The 17,464-nt window shown below is 38.0% G+C and overlaps 1 protein-coding gene across 2 annotated transcripts in view; it reads right to left on the bottom strand.

Moving 5' to 3' along the window:
• RARS2 (arginyl-tRNA synthetase 2, mitochondrial) overlaps positions 1-17,464 on the bottom strand; it is a 64,071-nt gene that overhangs the window by 2,191 nt on the left and 44,416 nt on the right. For both annotated transcript variants that reach the window (XM_044245977.1, XM_044245983.1), the window contains 12 exons: positions 15,935-16,093; positions 14,674-14,780; positions 13,227-13,322; positions 9,715-9,775; positions 8,158-8,234; positions 7,564-7,688; positions 6,934-7,001; positions 6,742-6,851; positions 6,285-6,380; positions 5,080-5,154; positions 3,649-3,712; positions 3,112-3,183 (listed from right to left, as the gene is read on the bottom strand). In XM_044245977.1, coding sequence (XP_044101912.1) covers positions 3,112-3,183; positions 3,649-3,712; positions 5,080-5,154; positions 6,285-6,380; positions 6,742-6,851; positions 6,934-7,001; positions 7,564-7,688; positions 8,158-8,234; positions 9,715-9,775; positions 13,227-13,322; positions 14,674-14,780; positions 15,935-16,093 — 1,110 coding nt within the window. The remainder of the gene's footprint in view (positions 1-3,111; positions 3,184-3,648; positions 3,713-5,079; positions 5,155-6,284; positions 6,381-6,741; positions 6,852-6,933; positions 7,002-7,563; positions 7,689-8,157; positions 8,235-9,714; positions 9,776-13,226; positions 13,323-14,673; positions 14,781-15,934; positions 16,094-17,464) is intronic.

Here is a 17,464-nt window from a genome sequence, read left to right as displayed (position 1 = left end):
GTTTCTGTCAAATAAATAAAATCTTTTTTTATTTTTTTTTGGAAGATTTTATTTAACTGGACAGAGAGCAAGCACAAGCAGGCAGAGTGGCAGGCAGAGGGAGAGGGAGAAGCAGGCTCTCCGGTGAGCAGTGTCCGACATTTTATACATAAAATGCTTACTTGTCAAGTTTTAGACAAGCTGTAATTTCTTATCCTGATTTTCAGGATTAGGAATTTTTTTAAAAAAAGCTAACAAAAAATGGAATTGTACTTAATAAATCACCACCTCATCTCTTATTCAGAGATCTTCACTGGTTTGAGTCATTGGTCATTTAACCTGGAATTCTGCTCAACCACCTTTAACTCTAAACTTCCGCAGATTTTTAGTACCATGGAAAAGCCATATTCCATTGCTTTTCTTTAAATTAGCATATAGAGAAGTTAGTATAGTCTTTGTCAGTGGTCCAGGACAGGCATACCTGTGTTCTTGAAAAGTATGTAGTCAGTCCCTTGATTATACCTTTTTTGGGGGGTACGTAGGGGTGAGGGGGAGGAAGGATGGCTTGAGGGATGGGTAGCTAGAGTTGATTATCTTTCTAAATCTTACCATCATAAAAATAGAACACTTAGATCTATTACCATATGCTCTAATGCTACAGACCTATAACTGCAAGATTTCAAAATTTAAAATTGATTATTGTTATATAATTTTAAGGACACAAATACATATTAAGCCTTTTTTTTTTTTTCCCCATTCTTTTCAGCACTCACCTTTGCCCTGGGCACTCTTCTTGTATGTGTTTCTATATATCTCTATGGATTACCCAGACAAGACACTACATCCATCCAACAAGGAGAAACAGCTTCAAAAGAGAGAGTTGGTGGTACGTGATTTCAGCCTCAAAAGAGATTCCTACCAAGACTAAAGAAACTATCTGCATTAAACTAGAGCCTTAAGTCAATCCCAGAAGATAGCTTAAACAAAAAAACAATATGTTAACTGTGTCATAAGAATTAAGAGGAAAACTATCTGAGTGAATTGCTACAAAGATTTAATGTGGCCTGTTTTGGGTCAAGCTGTTTTGTTTTAGAATGAAAGAATTTTATTATTGTACATATAATGTATATAAAAAGTATGGAGAGGTGTGGTGTTTAAAAAAAAAAAATCACGTGAGGATAACAATATTCAAGTAACAAGGTTTGGGACAAGGTTAAAGGTTCAAGTGCCAAAGCCATTTCTGTACGAACTGTTTTCTTGTTCTGGTACCAGGGGAGAAGGACCATTCCCTCCTTGTTCTCCAATTCATGTACAGTATTTCATCCCAGCAGCAGTAATGACCTAGCTCTTTTCTTACAAAAGACAGGCAAAACCAAGATAGGCTAGTTCAGAAGCAAACTGAATGTGTAACTTCTCAAACTGAATCTATTTCATAATGCAGACAATGACTTCTAGGTGGTGAATGAGTACTCCTGTAAGTGCTGTATTTGTGCCATTCATTGTCTGGATTCATGTTTCTTTGCGGTAGATGATCTACTTTTCTTCAAAAAATATTTCTAATGTCACTTTTGTACTTTTTTTTATACAGTATGTTTAAAACTATTGGGCTGTCAATAATTTGTGAAATTTCAGTGTTTTTAAAAAAATTTTCTATAATGTTAATGGGAAAATTCAGCAATAAACTTAATTTATTTATATGAAATCTGTATCACTTTTTGTATTGTGATTATAACCATTAAGATAATGCAAATGTAAAACAACCAAAAATATTAATTTTTTTTTTTCTGTGTTGGAATTTTAGGGTTCTTTGGTTGCATATAAACCAACTCTGGGCTGGCCTTTGTCAGCAAAAACCGGAGTTTATAACGACGGCAATCAGAGCAGTAGGACTCTAGACTGCAGGAGATAATGTACAGTCTTTTCAGGGAGCTGCTTTTGGAAACGGTAGGCCCTAATCTTCACTGTCCCTATGTCATTTCACTCAAGATTCAGAGAAGTGAATTCAAATGAGGGGGCTACCACAGATATGGGATATGATCTCCAAACAGGGGAGAAGGATACAGGACATGAAAAACATGTCCCAATTGTACACTTTTATTCCATGGCTGGTTTGTGCTAAGGAAATAATGATACTTTGAGTAAAAATTAGTAATCTGGAAGCTAACATATTTAAAATTGAGACTGCGTGGATGAGTCTTTTCTAGGACTAAGAAGGTGTACCACTTGCCAATATAAAACTATCTTCATTCAACTACAGAAGTGTTGGTTCATGCTAATTTCCTTCTCTATTCGTAAAAGTAGATTGTCACTAGTATTCAGAATACTTCTAGCAGCAGCATTTACAATAAATGATAGCAGTCTGAATGGAAATACTGGCAGATGAGGATGGCCATACTGACTGAACAGACCACATCAACTTATGTTACCTGAACAAATCACACAAAATTTCCTTGACCAATATGCAGGTACATGAAAGAAATGACTTAAGAAACTCCATTTCAAATTATGGTTTAACTGATGGGACAAATTTTTATAAAAAGATCCTAGTACAATATGTGTACAAGTAATTCCTTGTCATTCAAATCTATTCGGTTTCCAAGTTCATGCAGTAAGAGTTACCTGTACAGATCAATGAAAGAAAAGTATGTGATCTGTGCTCTGGGAGTGGCTGTCAGCTGTATAGGCAAAAAGGCTTAATTCTGGTCTCCCTAAATTGATTCAGAGCCAGCCATTATTATAAGAAAACTGAAATTGCTTTTATCAATTTTATCTGATGCAAATATGAGATAATCTCAAATCTCACTTATAAGAACAGTTTCTGGAAGAATGATGCTGTGAAAACCTCAAGCTGGAGCTCAAAATCTAATCTTTTATCCCCAATAGACTGCAATAAATTTTAAAAGTTTTGTGTTAGTTTTATAAAACTGTTTCATGCTTACTGATCAGGAGGGAACTCAAATGATTTTTTTTTAGATAAAAGTTATTAAATTGATAAATCACTTAGGCTTACTAAAATATAGATTCTGATACAGAATAACAGTTTAAATTCTAAACAAGGCATATAAGAATAGATAACTAGAATTCACTTCATATTTAGAAAGCTATTTTAATTAGAAATTACATCCTACATACAGGTATTATTCCAAGAAGTTTCATTCCATTGGCTAGGACAGAACGCACAGCTCTGAAAAGATGAAGTCTAGCCTAAGAAATAAAACAAAGAATGATTAAATTCAGTAACAGGCTAATTATAAGTGAATAAAGAACATTTTCAAAAGTAATTTTAACTTTCTACTAATTTAAAGTAGGAACAGTATCTCAGAGTGCTTCAGGGTTTGCTGTTGGCGAGGAAAGACAAATTCCTAGCATCCCTTATAATATGACTGGTACCCAAGAGCTGGGGAGTGAGAGTGACAGGATCATTCATTATCTTATTCAAAGTATAACTTCAGATAAGATGAACTCTGCACTTGAACACCTGACCTAGTAAGATGTGTTTTAGTCCAGTGTTGGAAAGTATATAAACTGATTGTTTCAGTCCAATTCTAATTACCACTGAGTAGAACACTACTGTAGCCGAACCACAAGATGCTATTTTAGGAACACTTACAAAATTGACTCAGTAATATTAAGAGGATGTAGAGATTACACAGAAAACATTTAACATACCCCAGCCACATCGGGAGGACTGTCCTTTATAAGCAGTGTCTTGTGTGCCATAGCTGCAAGATGACTGAAATGGAAGACAGACCAGAGAAGATGAAGGTGAAAATGAAGACCAGTAGTAATTTCCTGTTTTAACACATAAGCTTGGTATCTTACTCCCTCAACTTAAGGAAATCAAAGCCCAGGGCCAATAAAGGATGTGTGCAACACTGAAAGTTGGGACTTGAATTCACCTGCTTTTCTATAACAGGAAAAGTAAAACACATTAAACTACTAAACTACAACTTTAGATTTTGGTCGTAATACCTCAAGTACTTAAGATTATGATTTTACTCCTTCATAAAGATAAGGGATTCCTTTCTAAAAATTAGTTTTTCTCATTTAGGCATCTTTTAGGATGAAAGCTATAACATGGCATGGACATTCCCTCTCTGTACAGTGAGGAGGAAGGGTAAAGATTAGTTATTGGGCAGCTGCACACACACTGGCCCCTCTTCTCTAAAGTATCTTTTCTGTTTAGGTGGAAGCAGCAAATAGAATAATGTGCCAGAGAAATGATTCCAACATTCATTTCAATGATTAACAGACATTTAATTAGACTTTCTGGCTTCTTTATTTCTCTGTGACTATAGAGTTTAAAGGAAAAAAAAATATTTAAATCTGGGGAAGACAGGTAAAAAGGATAATCAAGAAAACAGTACCAATAAATCTGATTTCAGTAAATCTTGAGTAAAAGCAAGTATTTCCTTAAATAGGTTTATGGAAAGATACAAACATTGCTCTGGAAAATACCTTATAGTCAGAGCTTCTAAAACAGCTAGTATGAAATTCCTATTAAACTGATTTGCCCTCCAATTCATCCTCTTACCCTTCTAGCTCACCAACTTTTCTGAGTGTCTATTCAAAGTCTTTTTATGGACTCCAATGCCCTGAAAATAAGCTGAAATGCCTTAATACATGCAAAAAGGCCTTTATACACTCGTTTCTCACCCCTCCCAGGACCATGTGTCTAGTTCCATTAATGTAGCGTGAGCAAATCTGGGTTTTTTCTTCCTTTTCTGCCACCTTGCTTCTCCTGATTAATACTGACACCTCTTCTCCGAGAAGCCCCTTCTCCTCCATCAAGGCTGCACTGAGTGCCCGAACATAGTCTCGTAGGTCCACTCTATCCTAACACATATGTGCTGTTATGTAATGACCTGTGGCAAAGCTGTTGGTTCCACCAGACTGTAGTGACTCCACCTTGTATCACTGAATGAATAAATATTAACTGCCGATTTGCAAAGATGAAGCAAGAATTCCTGTAACTTAAGGCATTTCACTTTTTAGGCCAAGGGGTTTGTTTATAGGAAAACTTTAGAAGAAAGAAAGGTCCTTTGTCAGATCAGGTCTCCCATGTCTTCAATACCTAAAAACAGCAAGGTTATGAAGTACCTTAGAGTTAGAAGGTAACTGACAATGTGCCTGGGTTGAAGGTCCTGAGATGATCTATAAAGCACCTCGTCGAACCTAAAAGAAACACAACAGGAGCAGTGAGCAAGGGAAGACTAAGACTACTAAGCTAAGATGTTAAGATCTTCAGTGTAAGGTTGACTGGACATCAGTAAGAGTAGAAGGTATGGGGTGCCTGGGTGTCTCAGTTGGTTGAGCATCTGACTCTTGGTTTCGGCTCAGGGCATGATCTTTGGGTGGTGAGACTGTGCCCCGTATCAGATTCCGTGCCCAGCATGGAGCCTGTTTAAGTTTCTCTCTCTCTCCCTCTGCCCTTACATGTGCTCTTGCTCTTTCTAAAAGAAGAGTAGAAGGTATATGATAAAAGACCTTGCGTGCATTTGAAGGTAAAGGCACATCTTTCTTACAAATTCCTTGATGGCAGGTACTTTCTAAATCATTTTGGTATCTCTTGGGCCTAGCCTAGATCAATGACTCAGGATATTAAATTGAATGTATAAAGCTTACAGCCATGTTAGGAACATAATCTAGAAACTAGCAAAACAGAGTCTACCTTCAATGCCAAGAAAACCAGGTTGGCTTATTTTCTAACAAATCAGTCAAATATGAGAAAACGGACCCCTCTGATCCCAGGAGGGAGCCGCTGACCACTGTGTGGCGATCAGAGAAAAGTGCCTTGCTAACTACGCATATCCTTTCCAGAGATTAGTAGCTCCTGACAAGTCTAGCTTCACCAACAATGCTTCTAAGAGCTCAAAGGTGTGATCTCTTGCTCAGTGTCGGGGCACCAAGTAAGTATCTATTTGAGACTGAACGGAAACCATGAGGCAGATGAGGAACTCAACAGTTTCATGGAAGCTGCATGCAGGCAGAGGTTTTCCTTCACTTGTCCAAGAGGGGGAGGAGAAGATGATCCTTCCCAAAACTAAAAGTTGATGCTTTTATCAGGTTTCCATTCTTATACCATGACCTAGAGGATGTCAGGCACCTGCAGTGATTCAGCAGTGATATTTTTAAGTCCCAAGGACTGACCTTGATGGTGTCCTCCTTTGTCTTCCCTCAAAGGGCAGGTACTGGTGGCAGGGGGGCAGGAGCTAGCTACCGGCTTGTTCACGTCAGTGGTCAGCAAACCATCAACAGTCACTTCACTAAGCAGGTGCAGACTCAGTAAGACTAGAAAATCATACCTGAGAAGATGCTGGAGAATGGAAACAGACTGTGGCTCTTGTAAACAAGCCGTGTTGAAATCATTTAGATAACCACATCCAAAAGTCTCTTCCAAACTGTTTTCAAAAGTTTAAAAACAACAAAGGATTAAACAGGTCATCCAAGGACACATAACTGCATGTTTGTCACAATGCCTCAATTTTTCCTAACTCTGTTTCTCCTCCTGAAAATGGGAGCATATTCTCTGGCAGCGTTATTCTGAGTACTAAACAAGGCAACATACATAAAAGCACTTCTGACAGAGATGCTCAATAAGTATTTTAAAAACCAAACCTAACAGGTGGTCCACTATACTGCTAACTAGTTTTGGATGTGAGATATTGGAGAAGCCCAGCAAACAGGACCTTGAATCTTCGAAGCACACCAGCCCAGCCCCACCCTGGCAAGGCTCAGCATTTCCCAGCAGATGCCCCTCACCTGTGGAGGCGGGCATGCGTGTACTGCAGGAAGACGCCTGTGTCCCCACGACTCTGGAAAACACGATCCCAGCTGAACTGATAGTCAGATAAGAGTAAACCTCTGAAGTCCTAGAATGACAAGAACACATTTTTAGCATTGGGGTTTGTTCTAGCAAACAAAAGGGTCTCACAGGAGGCAATCCTAACAAACCTGAATAATGAGTGCGGCGAGTCCAACCCTCTCTGCAGTCTCCTGTGGGTTCTCCAATTCTCTGGTAGCTGGAACAGACAGAGGCAGCTATCTTTAACTTATACAGAACCGCAGAGAATCAGGGATTCTGATAAAATCTGCCAAAAAATGTATGCTGCCAGTAAGAACAAACAGCTTCATGATAGGCAATTTACTTTCCTAATTTAGGCTAATTTACCTTGGATAAAGGTAAGAAACACAAATTCACATTTCTCATAAATACGCCTTATGAGACATTAGATAAAGCTGGTACTTACTTTTCCAAGGTTAAACAAAGCCATGAGAACTTGTGACCTGTTTCCTATTACATAACATGGGAATTTCACATAACCACCCCAAGAGTGGAATGACAAGGCTGAAGCTGCCCATGAAAAGAGGCCTAGGGTCATTATCAATTCAGATTATCGAACTGAATGACAACAAGTGGCAAGTCTAAAACCTCTGGCACCTCTAATTAGTGCAAGCTATTTTTGACAAGGTTAGGGAAAGTGAAGAGAGGGATGATGGTCAAAATCAACTGCATGGCATCAAAATTCCACAAAACATCCAAAGGGCGTGTAAATTATGACCGCAACAATAAAGTGAATTCACTCTTAATAGAAGCCATGTTCTGTAGCATCCTCGATCGAATCTCATTTAGAACATCTTCCAGAAAAGTAACATTTCCTCTTCGAGTCTTCATTCCCTGCACCACTCCAAAGGGCACGTGCTGGCACCTGACATTGAAGAGAAAAGAACAGATGATCCAAGTGTATAATTACACACTCAGAGAGCAGTCCAAACTTCAATTCTCATACAAGGACTTTTCAAAATTAATAAATAGGATGCAATTTATCATATGCCACAAAAGATGTTAAACACACAGCTTCATTTATAGAGATAATCACTAAGAGGTGATTAAATTACTAGTTGTCTTGGTGGATAAAAAGGAGGGATTAAGAATTTTGGAAATCAAGCCACTGAGAGTAGATGTCTAATAAAGATATTTATTAAATGTTTATAAGTTAGAAATGAATATAACCAGGACATAATTAATGTAAAAAACAAATCTGCTTCTACAGTAATACCCTGAAATAAAGAAGTGAAATCTGAGTGATGACCTTCAACAACTTGGTATATTTTGGGACTTGGCTGACCTACAAATCCTTAACGATCATGAGCAGTTACAAACCATGCGGACATTACCTTTCTGCCCAGTCATATCCCATGATCTGCAGCATCTGGAACACTTGCTGAAAATGCTTTTTTTGCCCTTTATCTGTCTTGGGGAAAAAAAAAATTTAAGTGATAAGTTAACCTACAAAAATAGGTGGGGAATAAATAAAAATATTTGAGTTTTGACACACTAGAGTCATTATCCACTGATGTATTTTAAGTAAGTACACAAAGAAGATGCCAGCAGCATAGGGTCTAAGCTGAGTGCTCTACCTGAGAAGAAAGTAAGATCTGTAGCACTTTACTGAATTATGAGGAAAGATGAACTTTAATCTCGTGAGTATTGTATTTAAATTCTTTCTCCTTCAGCTATCATGACCTTTATCCCCCAGAAGGATGAAGTTCAGCTCTAAGTTATTTAATGGCAACTTTTTTTCTTAGGGGAAAGGGAGGTGGCACCTGGAGAGGAAGGAAAGGGAAGAGACTACAGAGTAACCCTCAGCAATAAAAGAACAAACTACTGGTGCACACAACAGCCTGGGTGGGTCTCAAGGCATTCACTATGCTGAGTGAGAAGAGGCAATCTCAAGATTACCTACTGTGATTCTATTTATGTAACATTTTCATAGTGTCAACACTGTAGTGATGGAGAACAGAGCAATGGTTGCTAGGGGTTACGGTAGGGGGTAAAGGAAAATTATTAAGTGGTTGCCAAGAGGGAACTTATTTCATGATGGAACAGTTGTCTATTCCTAATGTTATGACGGTTACATTATCTACACATGACATAATTTCAAAACCCCCCACCCCAACATATTAGGCCAACACACAAACACATGTAAAAATTGGTGAAATTTTTTTAGAAGATTTTATTTATTTTAAAGTTGGGGAGAGTGTGTGCAAGTGGGGTGAGGGGCAAAGGGAAAAAGAGTGGGAAGGAAGCAGCAGAGCCTGATGTGGGGCTCAATCTCAGGACCCTGAGACAAGACCTGAGCCAAAATCAAGAGTCAGATGCTTAATTGACTGAGTCACCCAGGTGCCCCCGAACTGGTGGAATTTAACTAAAACTCTGTACTATTCTAAAACTCATGAGGCTTAAATATTTAAAATAAAAAGTTGGGGCACCTGGGTGGCTCAGTCCTTAAGTGTATGCCTTTGGCTCAGGTCATGATCCTGGGGTCCTGGGATTGAGCTGTGATTGAGGCTCCCTGCTCAGGTGAAGCCTGTCTCTCCCTCTCCCACTCCCCCTGCCTGTGTCCCTCTTTCGCTGTGTCTGTCAAATAAATAAATAAAATCTTTAAAAAATAAAGTTACTTTTTAAAAAGTACATTATAGTAACCTGTACATATTCATCTCATATAACCATTTTCCTGATTCGGGTAATTTTTTTCTTAATCATGAAGCAATGTGAATGTTTTCACTTTTGTTTTTAACATAGTGGTTTCCACCTTAAACTTAACACTGAATTCCTTTTATATTTTGACAAACTTATTTTCCAAAGTTTTTCAACATAGTATATAATTTCCATCTTTGCAGTTTTCATGAGGTAGAGGTCATAATCTTTTGTTTTTTATTGTGATTACTTACCACATAAATCATTGCATCAAAATTGTACTTGTCCATTCGATCTATAGCAGCAGCAAGATCTCTGAAAAAAAAATGGCCATAGATTAAGAGTTACTAAGCAGATCTGGGTAAAAATTTGCTTTACCTATTTAATATTAATGAGGCTTTTCTAATTAAGAAGTCCTACTATCCCATGCCTAAGGTGTACGACCCATGAATACATAATCCCAATACCATACTTTGATATAAAGTAATAGTAGTAAAAATAGCTTGGGGAAAAGCAATAATAATAAAAGTACTGTGGAAAGATTAAAAAATAAATTAATAAATACAAGCTCTGGGAGTGGTAGTACTAACTAAAATAACTCCAGGCAAAAGTATCTGTAGGTAAATGCTTAATGATTTGTTAATTAAGCCCCTACTGGAAAGAATTACCTAAATGTCACTTTTCTGCAGTACACTTTTTAAAAAAAATTCCATTTCTTTATTCATGAGAAACAGAGAGAGATAGAAAGAGAGACAGAGAGAGGCAGAGGCAGAGGGAGAAGCAGTCTCCTCAAGGAGCAGAGAGCCCGATGCAGGGCTTGATCCCAGGACCCTAGGATCATGACCTGAGCTGAAGGCAGATGCTTAACCATCTGAGCCACCTAGGCGCCCTGCAGCAAAACTTTTTTTTTTTTTTTAATAAAAAAATTTTTTAAGGTTTTATTTATTCATTTAACAGAGAGGGAGAGTTCAAGCAGGGAGAGCAGCAGGCAGAGTGGGAAGGAGAAGCAAGTTCTCTGCTGAGCCAGGAGCCAGATGTGGGACTCGATTCCAGGACCCTAGGATCACAACCTGAGCCGAAGGCAGCCACTCAACAACTGAACCACCCAGGCGTCCCTGCAGTACACTTTCTTAAAGAACATATTCAAGGGACGCCTGGGTGGTTCACTCGTTAAGTGTCTGCCTTCGGCTCAGGTCATGATCTGAGCCAGTGTCCTGGGATCATCGGGCTCTCTGCTCTGCTGGAAGCCTGCTTCTGCCTCTTCCACTCCCCCTGTCTGTGTTCTCTCTCTCGCTATGCCTCTCTCTGTCAAATTAAGAAATAAAATCTTTTAAAAAAAGAACATATTCAGAACACAAATAATGTGGCAACTACACTACTATCTTTTAGCTACTCTTCTATTAATACTATCAAGGACTTTCAAGGTCTCCAATCAGTCATAAGCAATACCTTCTAAAGCAATGTGAAAGACCATAAAGTCCTTTGACAAAAACTCAACCCTTCTTTCTCTAAGTATGAAAGACTCAGTTTGCATCTAGTATGAAATAATGAAAAAACAAGCCATAAACTATGAAATTTCAAGTTGATTATGAGAATACTGAAATTTAAAATGAATAAAACAATATAACATTGGGAAGACTTAAAAAGTTCTCAGATCTTTTGAAATGTTGGGGATCATGAAAATGTCTTTAGTTCCCACCTTGTAGTCCTGATATAACATAGAGCAATGCCTTAGCAACAGAGACAAAAACTGGCTATTGAGGAACAACAAAATCTTACCTTTTTTTTTTTTTAAAGATTTATTTATTTATTTATTTATTTTGAGAGAGAGCGCGCGTGCACGCGGCACGTGGGTGGGCAGAAGGACTGGGAGTGTGTCTCTTGAGCAGACTCCGCATTGACTGCAGAGCCAGTTCAGGACTCAATCTCACAACCCTGAGATCACAACCTGAGCCAAAACCAAGAGTCAAATGCTTAACTGACTGTGCCACCCAGGCACCCCCAAATCTTATTCTTTTTACATATAAAGCACATACATGCATGCAATACCACAGATATATAGGGTATCTGTAATAAAATTTCATGAGGTGGGTAAGTATGAAAATTGGCTAAAACGGCTCCTGAGAGCAGGGCTATAATGAAAAAAAAGGAAAAAAAGGTTGTGAAACACCAGTATAGATTATCTCCCAGATGAAATCACAAATATATACCCCTATTGGATTTTTGGTTTAAGCCAAGGAAAAAACAAAGAGAAGCCTTTTTGATCCAATGAAATAAAAAAAAAGAGAATACACGAAAAAGCTTTAAGCTGAGTCTGTAGAACCTGAATCTGAAAGCAGGAAGGAATGCCAGGTCATTTTGTTCACACCTCTTATTAAAAAGTAGGAACCCATGGCTCAGGGAGGGTAAGTGGTAGTTGTGATCTTAGAACAAAACTCGAGATCTCCAGACTCATCTCGAGCTCTTGTCAATATTCTCCCGCACTTCTGTCTGTTCTAACAAACTCCTTTAATTCACATCCACATATATAGCTGCATTCTATAAGAAACCCACTGGCAAGCACAGAAACTCAAGTTAGAGGTGAAAAATCAAACATTTCAACAAGTGGCAAAAAACACAATTATTTTCCCAAAGAGAAAAGACCGTATAGGTATTAAGATAAATACACAGAAAAATCTAGACCTAATGAAGGCTAGCCCAAAAAAGATAACTAAATCAGGACAGCTATAATCATTATGACATGGAGTGTCTCATCTGAGTGGAAACATTTCTTAAAGCCACTGCTCAAGGATTTCGTTAGGTAATCTGTCCAGCAATAAGTGGTTGGCACAAAATATTATTCTACTATTACTTTTTAATCTACAAAAAGAAATGTACTTCTTACATACATGTGTTCTTCTTACTTCCTAACTCCCAAATGTATGGAACTGATAAAGGGAAATGTAAAAAAGTAACAGAAAGTAAGGGATTTTCTAAGGCAATCAGAGACTTGTATAAAGCTGTCTGGAACAAATGACAGTAGTTAATAAGAGCAGTAGATATCATTTCTTTAACTATGCTATGAAAGCAGGTTTATGATCCAGTATAAAACTCTAGCCTGGAAGACAACACAGCCTTCTGCCAGCAGAGCCTGAGTATGGCCGTGCTGGCTTGTGTGCCTTTTTTGTGGTCCTATCTTCTTCCTATTGGCTTTGTCCCAGATATAAGTGTCCTTGATAAATCCAATCTTACTGATTAACAGAGACTGTTCCTTTCCACAGGGATCAGTCATGGAAAAAGAAGAAGAAGAAACAAAGGTAACATGGCCTACTTCTCCCTTGGCCTGTTTTACCACTGTCAGAATGAGGACTAATATTTAAGATGGTCTTGACAGAGTGAGGACACCACTGAGCCACTATGACTGACCACCTTCTAGTATACATTTCCTGCCAATGTGCAACTAGAAAATATTTATAGTTAATTATGAGGTACCTCAGTTTTACAGTTTGTAGAACAATGTATTCAACTGTGGAAATCCTATGATGTCTAACTAATTGTAAATAGTTTCTTTAGTCACTTTCCTGATGGTATCAAAACTTTCCAGGAACTATAACTGGCAATAAATAGAAATCCAGTAAATATATTTTGAAGTGATGATAGCAAGAGATTTAGAAACTAGGATTTAATAACAACTTTGAGGATAAAATGATTATTTTAGCACTGATGCTACAATAAAGAAAATGAAGTCATATGCATTCTGATGTTGAACTCTACATTAGATACAAACCTGGTTGCATAGAGAGAAGTCCCATCGCTCCGCATTACAGTACAGATTGAGGAGGGGTCACCATTCCCAGAAAGATCCACTATAGCTGTTCCTCGTCTAAAAATACGAAAACGTAACTCTGAAGAAACAATAAATTAAGACCTTTGAAAGTACAGTATCTATAACATTATCTTTGGCAAATCAGAAGCTACTTTTTATAACTTAAGTAACAACAAGCAGTATAACCAACAATGAAGAAAAACAAGAAGGAATCTAACCATAAGACTATTAGGATTGGGTAGGTACGATGTAGTTAATTTTTGGTTTTCCTATCTTTCTAAACTCTATAGTTCTGGGTAGGGCACTTAGGTAAGTCTTTAACATCCTCAGTTGAAAAATGAGATTTCAACCGCAGTTTAACCACGAAACATATTCTTCTAATTCAAATTACAGGGTTTAAATATTGGGTTAATTTTTAACATGCCAAAAAATACTTGCATAATAAACCACAGAATTTTGTTACTGTCATTCCTGTCTTATCAAAAATTAGAATCTGTATATGGCAATCTAAGAATCTGCCTTAACAGACATTACCCAGGGTGTTATGAACCACGTCATCCATTACTTCCTCATAAAAATGATGAGACAAAGTACTCTTTGGTACTATGAAAAACTGGCACTTCTAAGCAACTGGTTTGCTTCTATATTACAGATGCCTGGGCTCCTATGACCAGTACTATTTCTTTGTGTTTGGCTGACAGGAAGCTCAAAGTTAAATTAGGAATTTCCTTCAGTAAGGAAACAGCATCCCAATATGTGTTATATGACATGCCATTATCATTCCTGATTCCCTATTAGTTTTTCTGCCCCTGCTTCCTGATTTCCTCATTTTACTCTCTCAAAAGTTTGTGTTTGGGGCGCCTGGGTGGCTCAGTGGGTTAAAGCCTCTGCCTTCGGCTCAGGTCATGATCCCAGGGTCCTGGGATCGAGCCCCACATTGGGCTCTCTGCTCAGTGGGGAGCCTGCTACCTCCTCTCTCTGAATGCCTCTCTGCCTACTTGTAATCTCTGTCAAATAAATAAATAAAATCTTAAAAAAAAAAAGTTTGTGTTCTACCTATTTAGATAAGGTGCCTTAAATCCATTCTGAACACAGTATTTTTTTTTTTTAATGCAGGGTTGAGTAAGTTCCTTTTTCCAGTTATATCATGATCAGCTTGTGTGACAGTAGGCCAGTAGCTTGTACTTTCTGTGCTTCAGTTTCTGCAGGTAACAGCTTTTCTTCCAGCCTACCAGGATTTTGTCATGGCAGCAGCAGACTATATGTAGAAAAGTACTTTGAACAGCAAAAAGCACTATAAAAAAATGCCAGGAAGGCTGCATGCCACATTCTATTGTTCTGAAAGACTATACCAATACCAATTTTTTTCAGAGAATAACTTTACTAAAGAATAGTAACCCAACCATACACTGTTTTCTGTAGGAGTCCTTTACTGTCCAGCAACTTCAAGACTTCTTGAGATTTTTCACGATAAAACGATTCTCCAGAGTATTCATCAAAGTGTACTCCTAGACGCTAAAAGGGTTCAGAAACAAAAGAAAGTTACTTAAATGTCCTATTACCTTGCCCTCAGATAAAATGGGCTACTCTACAGTCTGTTACACAGATGGGGAAAATAAGAAATTAGATCAAGATCAGGTCACTCTCCTCCATCAAACCTTCTAATAACTCCTCCTACATCAGTCAAGTCCTCACAATAGTAATGGGCTATCTGATATGGCAGTTGCGAGGCCCATGTGGGTATTCAAATTGAATAAAATTGAAAATTTAGTCTCTTAACACTACTCACGCTTCAAGTGACCGACAGCCACCCAAGGCTAGTGGCGTGCTGGACAGCACATCACAGAACATCTCCATCGCAGCAAGAAGCTGGATGGACAGCCCTGGAGAATGTCTCACACACAATGTCCCACACTACAACCTCTTCAAGCTCCTCTTCTTCTGCTCTTTACCCTGCTTCCTTACTCCAGCCATATGGGTTTCTTTAATGAAATTCTTTTCATTCCACCCACAGACAGCATACTCTGCCTCCCCTTCCCTGCTTCATTTTTCTCCATAGCATCATTCCTACCTAACAGACTGAGTATGTTGCTGAATTCCCATTGTCTTTAATTTGGTTAATTTGCTGTCTCCATGCTGGACCGTAAAGTCCATGGCAGAAAGACTTGTATTTTCTCTATTTGCTGTTTATTTTTCCCACCCCCTAAAATGTTTATTAAATGCATCACATACAGCCCTAAGGAAGTGAAAGGGGAAAAAAATGATTAAGAAAAAGTGAGGGAATGAACAGAAGAGAGAAAAGAGAAGCCAGACTGAAACAAATACCAGAAGCCACCTGGTGTTTGCCTGTGAAGGTCACAGGATTTTTTTTTTTTGAGGTTCTAAATTCCAGCCCAAAGAACAGTATTTGAATCCCAATTTGCAACTGAATGACAAATCTAGTTTTAAAACACAAGCTTTAGAAGTAAGTTCATACAGCCCCCGGCTGGCTCAGGAAGTAGAGCAGATGGCTCTTGATCTTAGGGTCCTGAGTTCAAGCCCCATGTTGGCTGTGGAACCTATTTCAAAAAAAAAAAAAAAAAAAGAAAAAAAAGGAAGCAACTTCACTACTCGATAGTACGGTCAAGAGCTGCACCCCATCACAGGAGAGCAGGAGAGCAGGGAGGCACCTTGTAAATCCGCACGTATTCTTCTACGCTGAGGTCCCGAAATTTCTGCCACAGCGCAAGTGCTTGCGTGTCACCCAGTTCTAATCGCTGGAAGAACTCATGTGCAGATTTTGCAATATTTTTATCATCTGCTGCCTCTTTATTAACTTGTACATAAACCTAAAAGCACAATAGTACATTAAATGAAGAACATTAGTCACTGTTACCTTCAATGGAAAAAAACAAAACACAGTGCTGAGAATTTTCATTTAAAGTTTAGCCAACTGCCCTCATCAGATTGTAACCTTTCTTTATTCTTTTGCCATGGTCCTTTACTGAACCCTATAGACCCCTTCTCAAAATGTTCCTAAATGCATAAAGTAAAATATATATGCTTATAAAGGAAATAATACACTGAAATAGTTATCTCATTATTATTTTTTTAAAATTGTGATGAAGTAATGGAAGAAAATGCTAATACGTGATCAAAGTTAGGGAAAATAAAATGCATAATTTTTTTCTTCCCTTCCAAGTTCACAGATGCCTGGGTTAGATTAAGTTAGGATTTCTTCTTTTTTAAACAAAAAGTCAAATTATTATTGCTGCAACTTCTCTGAGAAAAGGTCAAAGAAAGCAGAATTGTTCAATCTGGCTAAGACAAAGCCAAAGATTGATCCAGCAGTTGTTTTAAGAAAGATTTTTAGAACTGTTCTCTAAATCTGCAAGAATAATAAAATAGGTGATCTAGTCAGACCTTTGTATAGTTGGCTTACTTACACTCCCACCCGGGCTCCTGAGCTGTGTGGACCACTTACTTCTGGAGTATTTTTGCATCATCTGTCTTGGCTGGTTTAGTTCTGCCCCCACGCAATGACAGGAATGGAGTTGGACTGCTTATTAAGGGCTCTTGCAATTCTATGATTCTGTGTTCACAATTTAGTTAAAAGTATTCCAGTCTCCAAAATGCAAGTTTATAAATGATAATGAAACATCAACTTTGCACCTCAAGTAGTACTGAAGTTACACAACATACGGACTATAAAGATTTTACTTCTAGGGGTGCCTGGACGGCTCAGTTGGTTAAGGATCCAACTCTTAATTTCGGCTCAGGTGGTGGTCTCAGGAGCCCTGAATTGGGCTCTGCGCTAGGTGTGGAGTCTGCTTAAGATTGTCTCTCCCCTCCCTTCCTCTCTCTCTCCCCCTCTCAAAAAAAAAAAAAAAAAAAAAGATTTTACTTACAGGATAAAACATGAATGACAAATTTACTCTCCTTATATTTTTTTCCAGAAAGCTATTAAAGTAGCACAAAAGTAATAAAAATTGGCAAATAAATTACCAAAGAAACATGAGGCATCTAAACTATTATAGTAATATCAAAATATCAATGGCAGATAAAAATGATCTTATTGCTGGAGAGAACAATGGGACAACTGTAATGTGGTTTATACCCACAAGATACTAACAACAGAAGAACAGGAGATTAAACATTTATGTCAAGGTCAAATGCCTTACTTTTCATTAGATGGCTTGTGTTAATTTCTGGAATGGCAG

The sequence above is a fragment of the Neovison vison genome, chromosome 1 (genome assembly GCF_020171115.1).
Source record: "Neovison vison isolate M4711 chromosome 1, ASM_NN_V1, whole genome shotgun sequence".
Taxonomy (NCBI): Eukaryota; Metazoa; Chordata; class Mammalia; order Carnivora; family Mustelidae; genus Neogale; species Neogale vison.
This window is presented reverse-complemented; position numbering and strand designations above follow the sequence as displayed.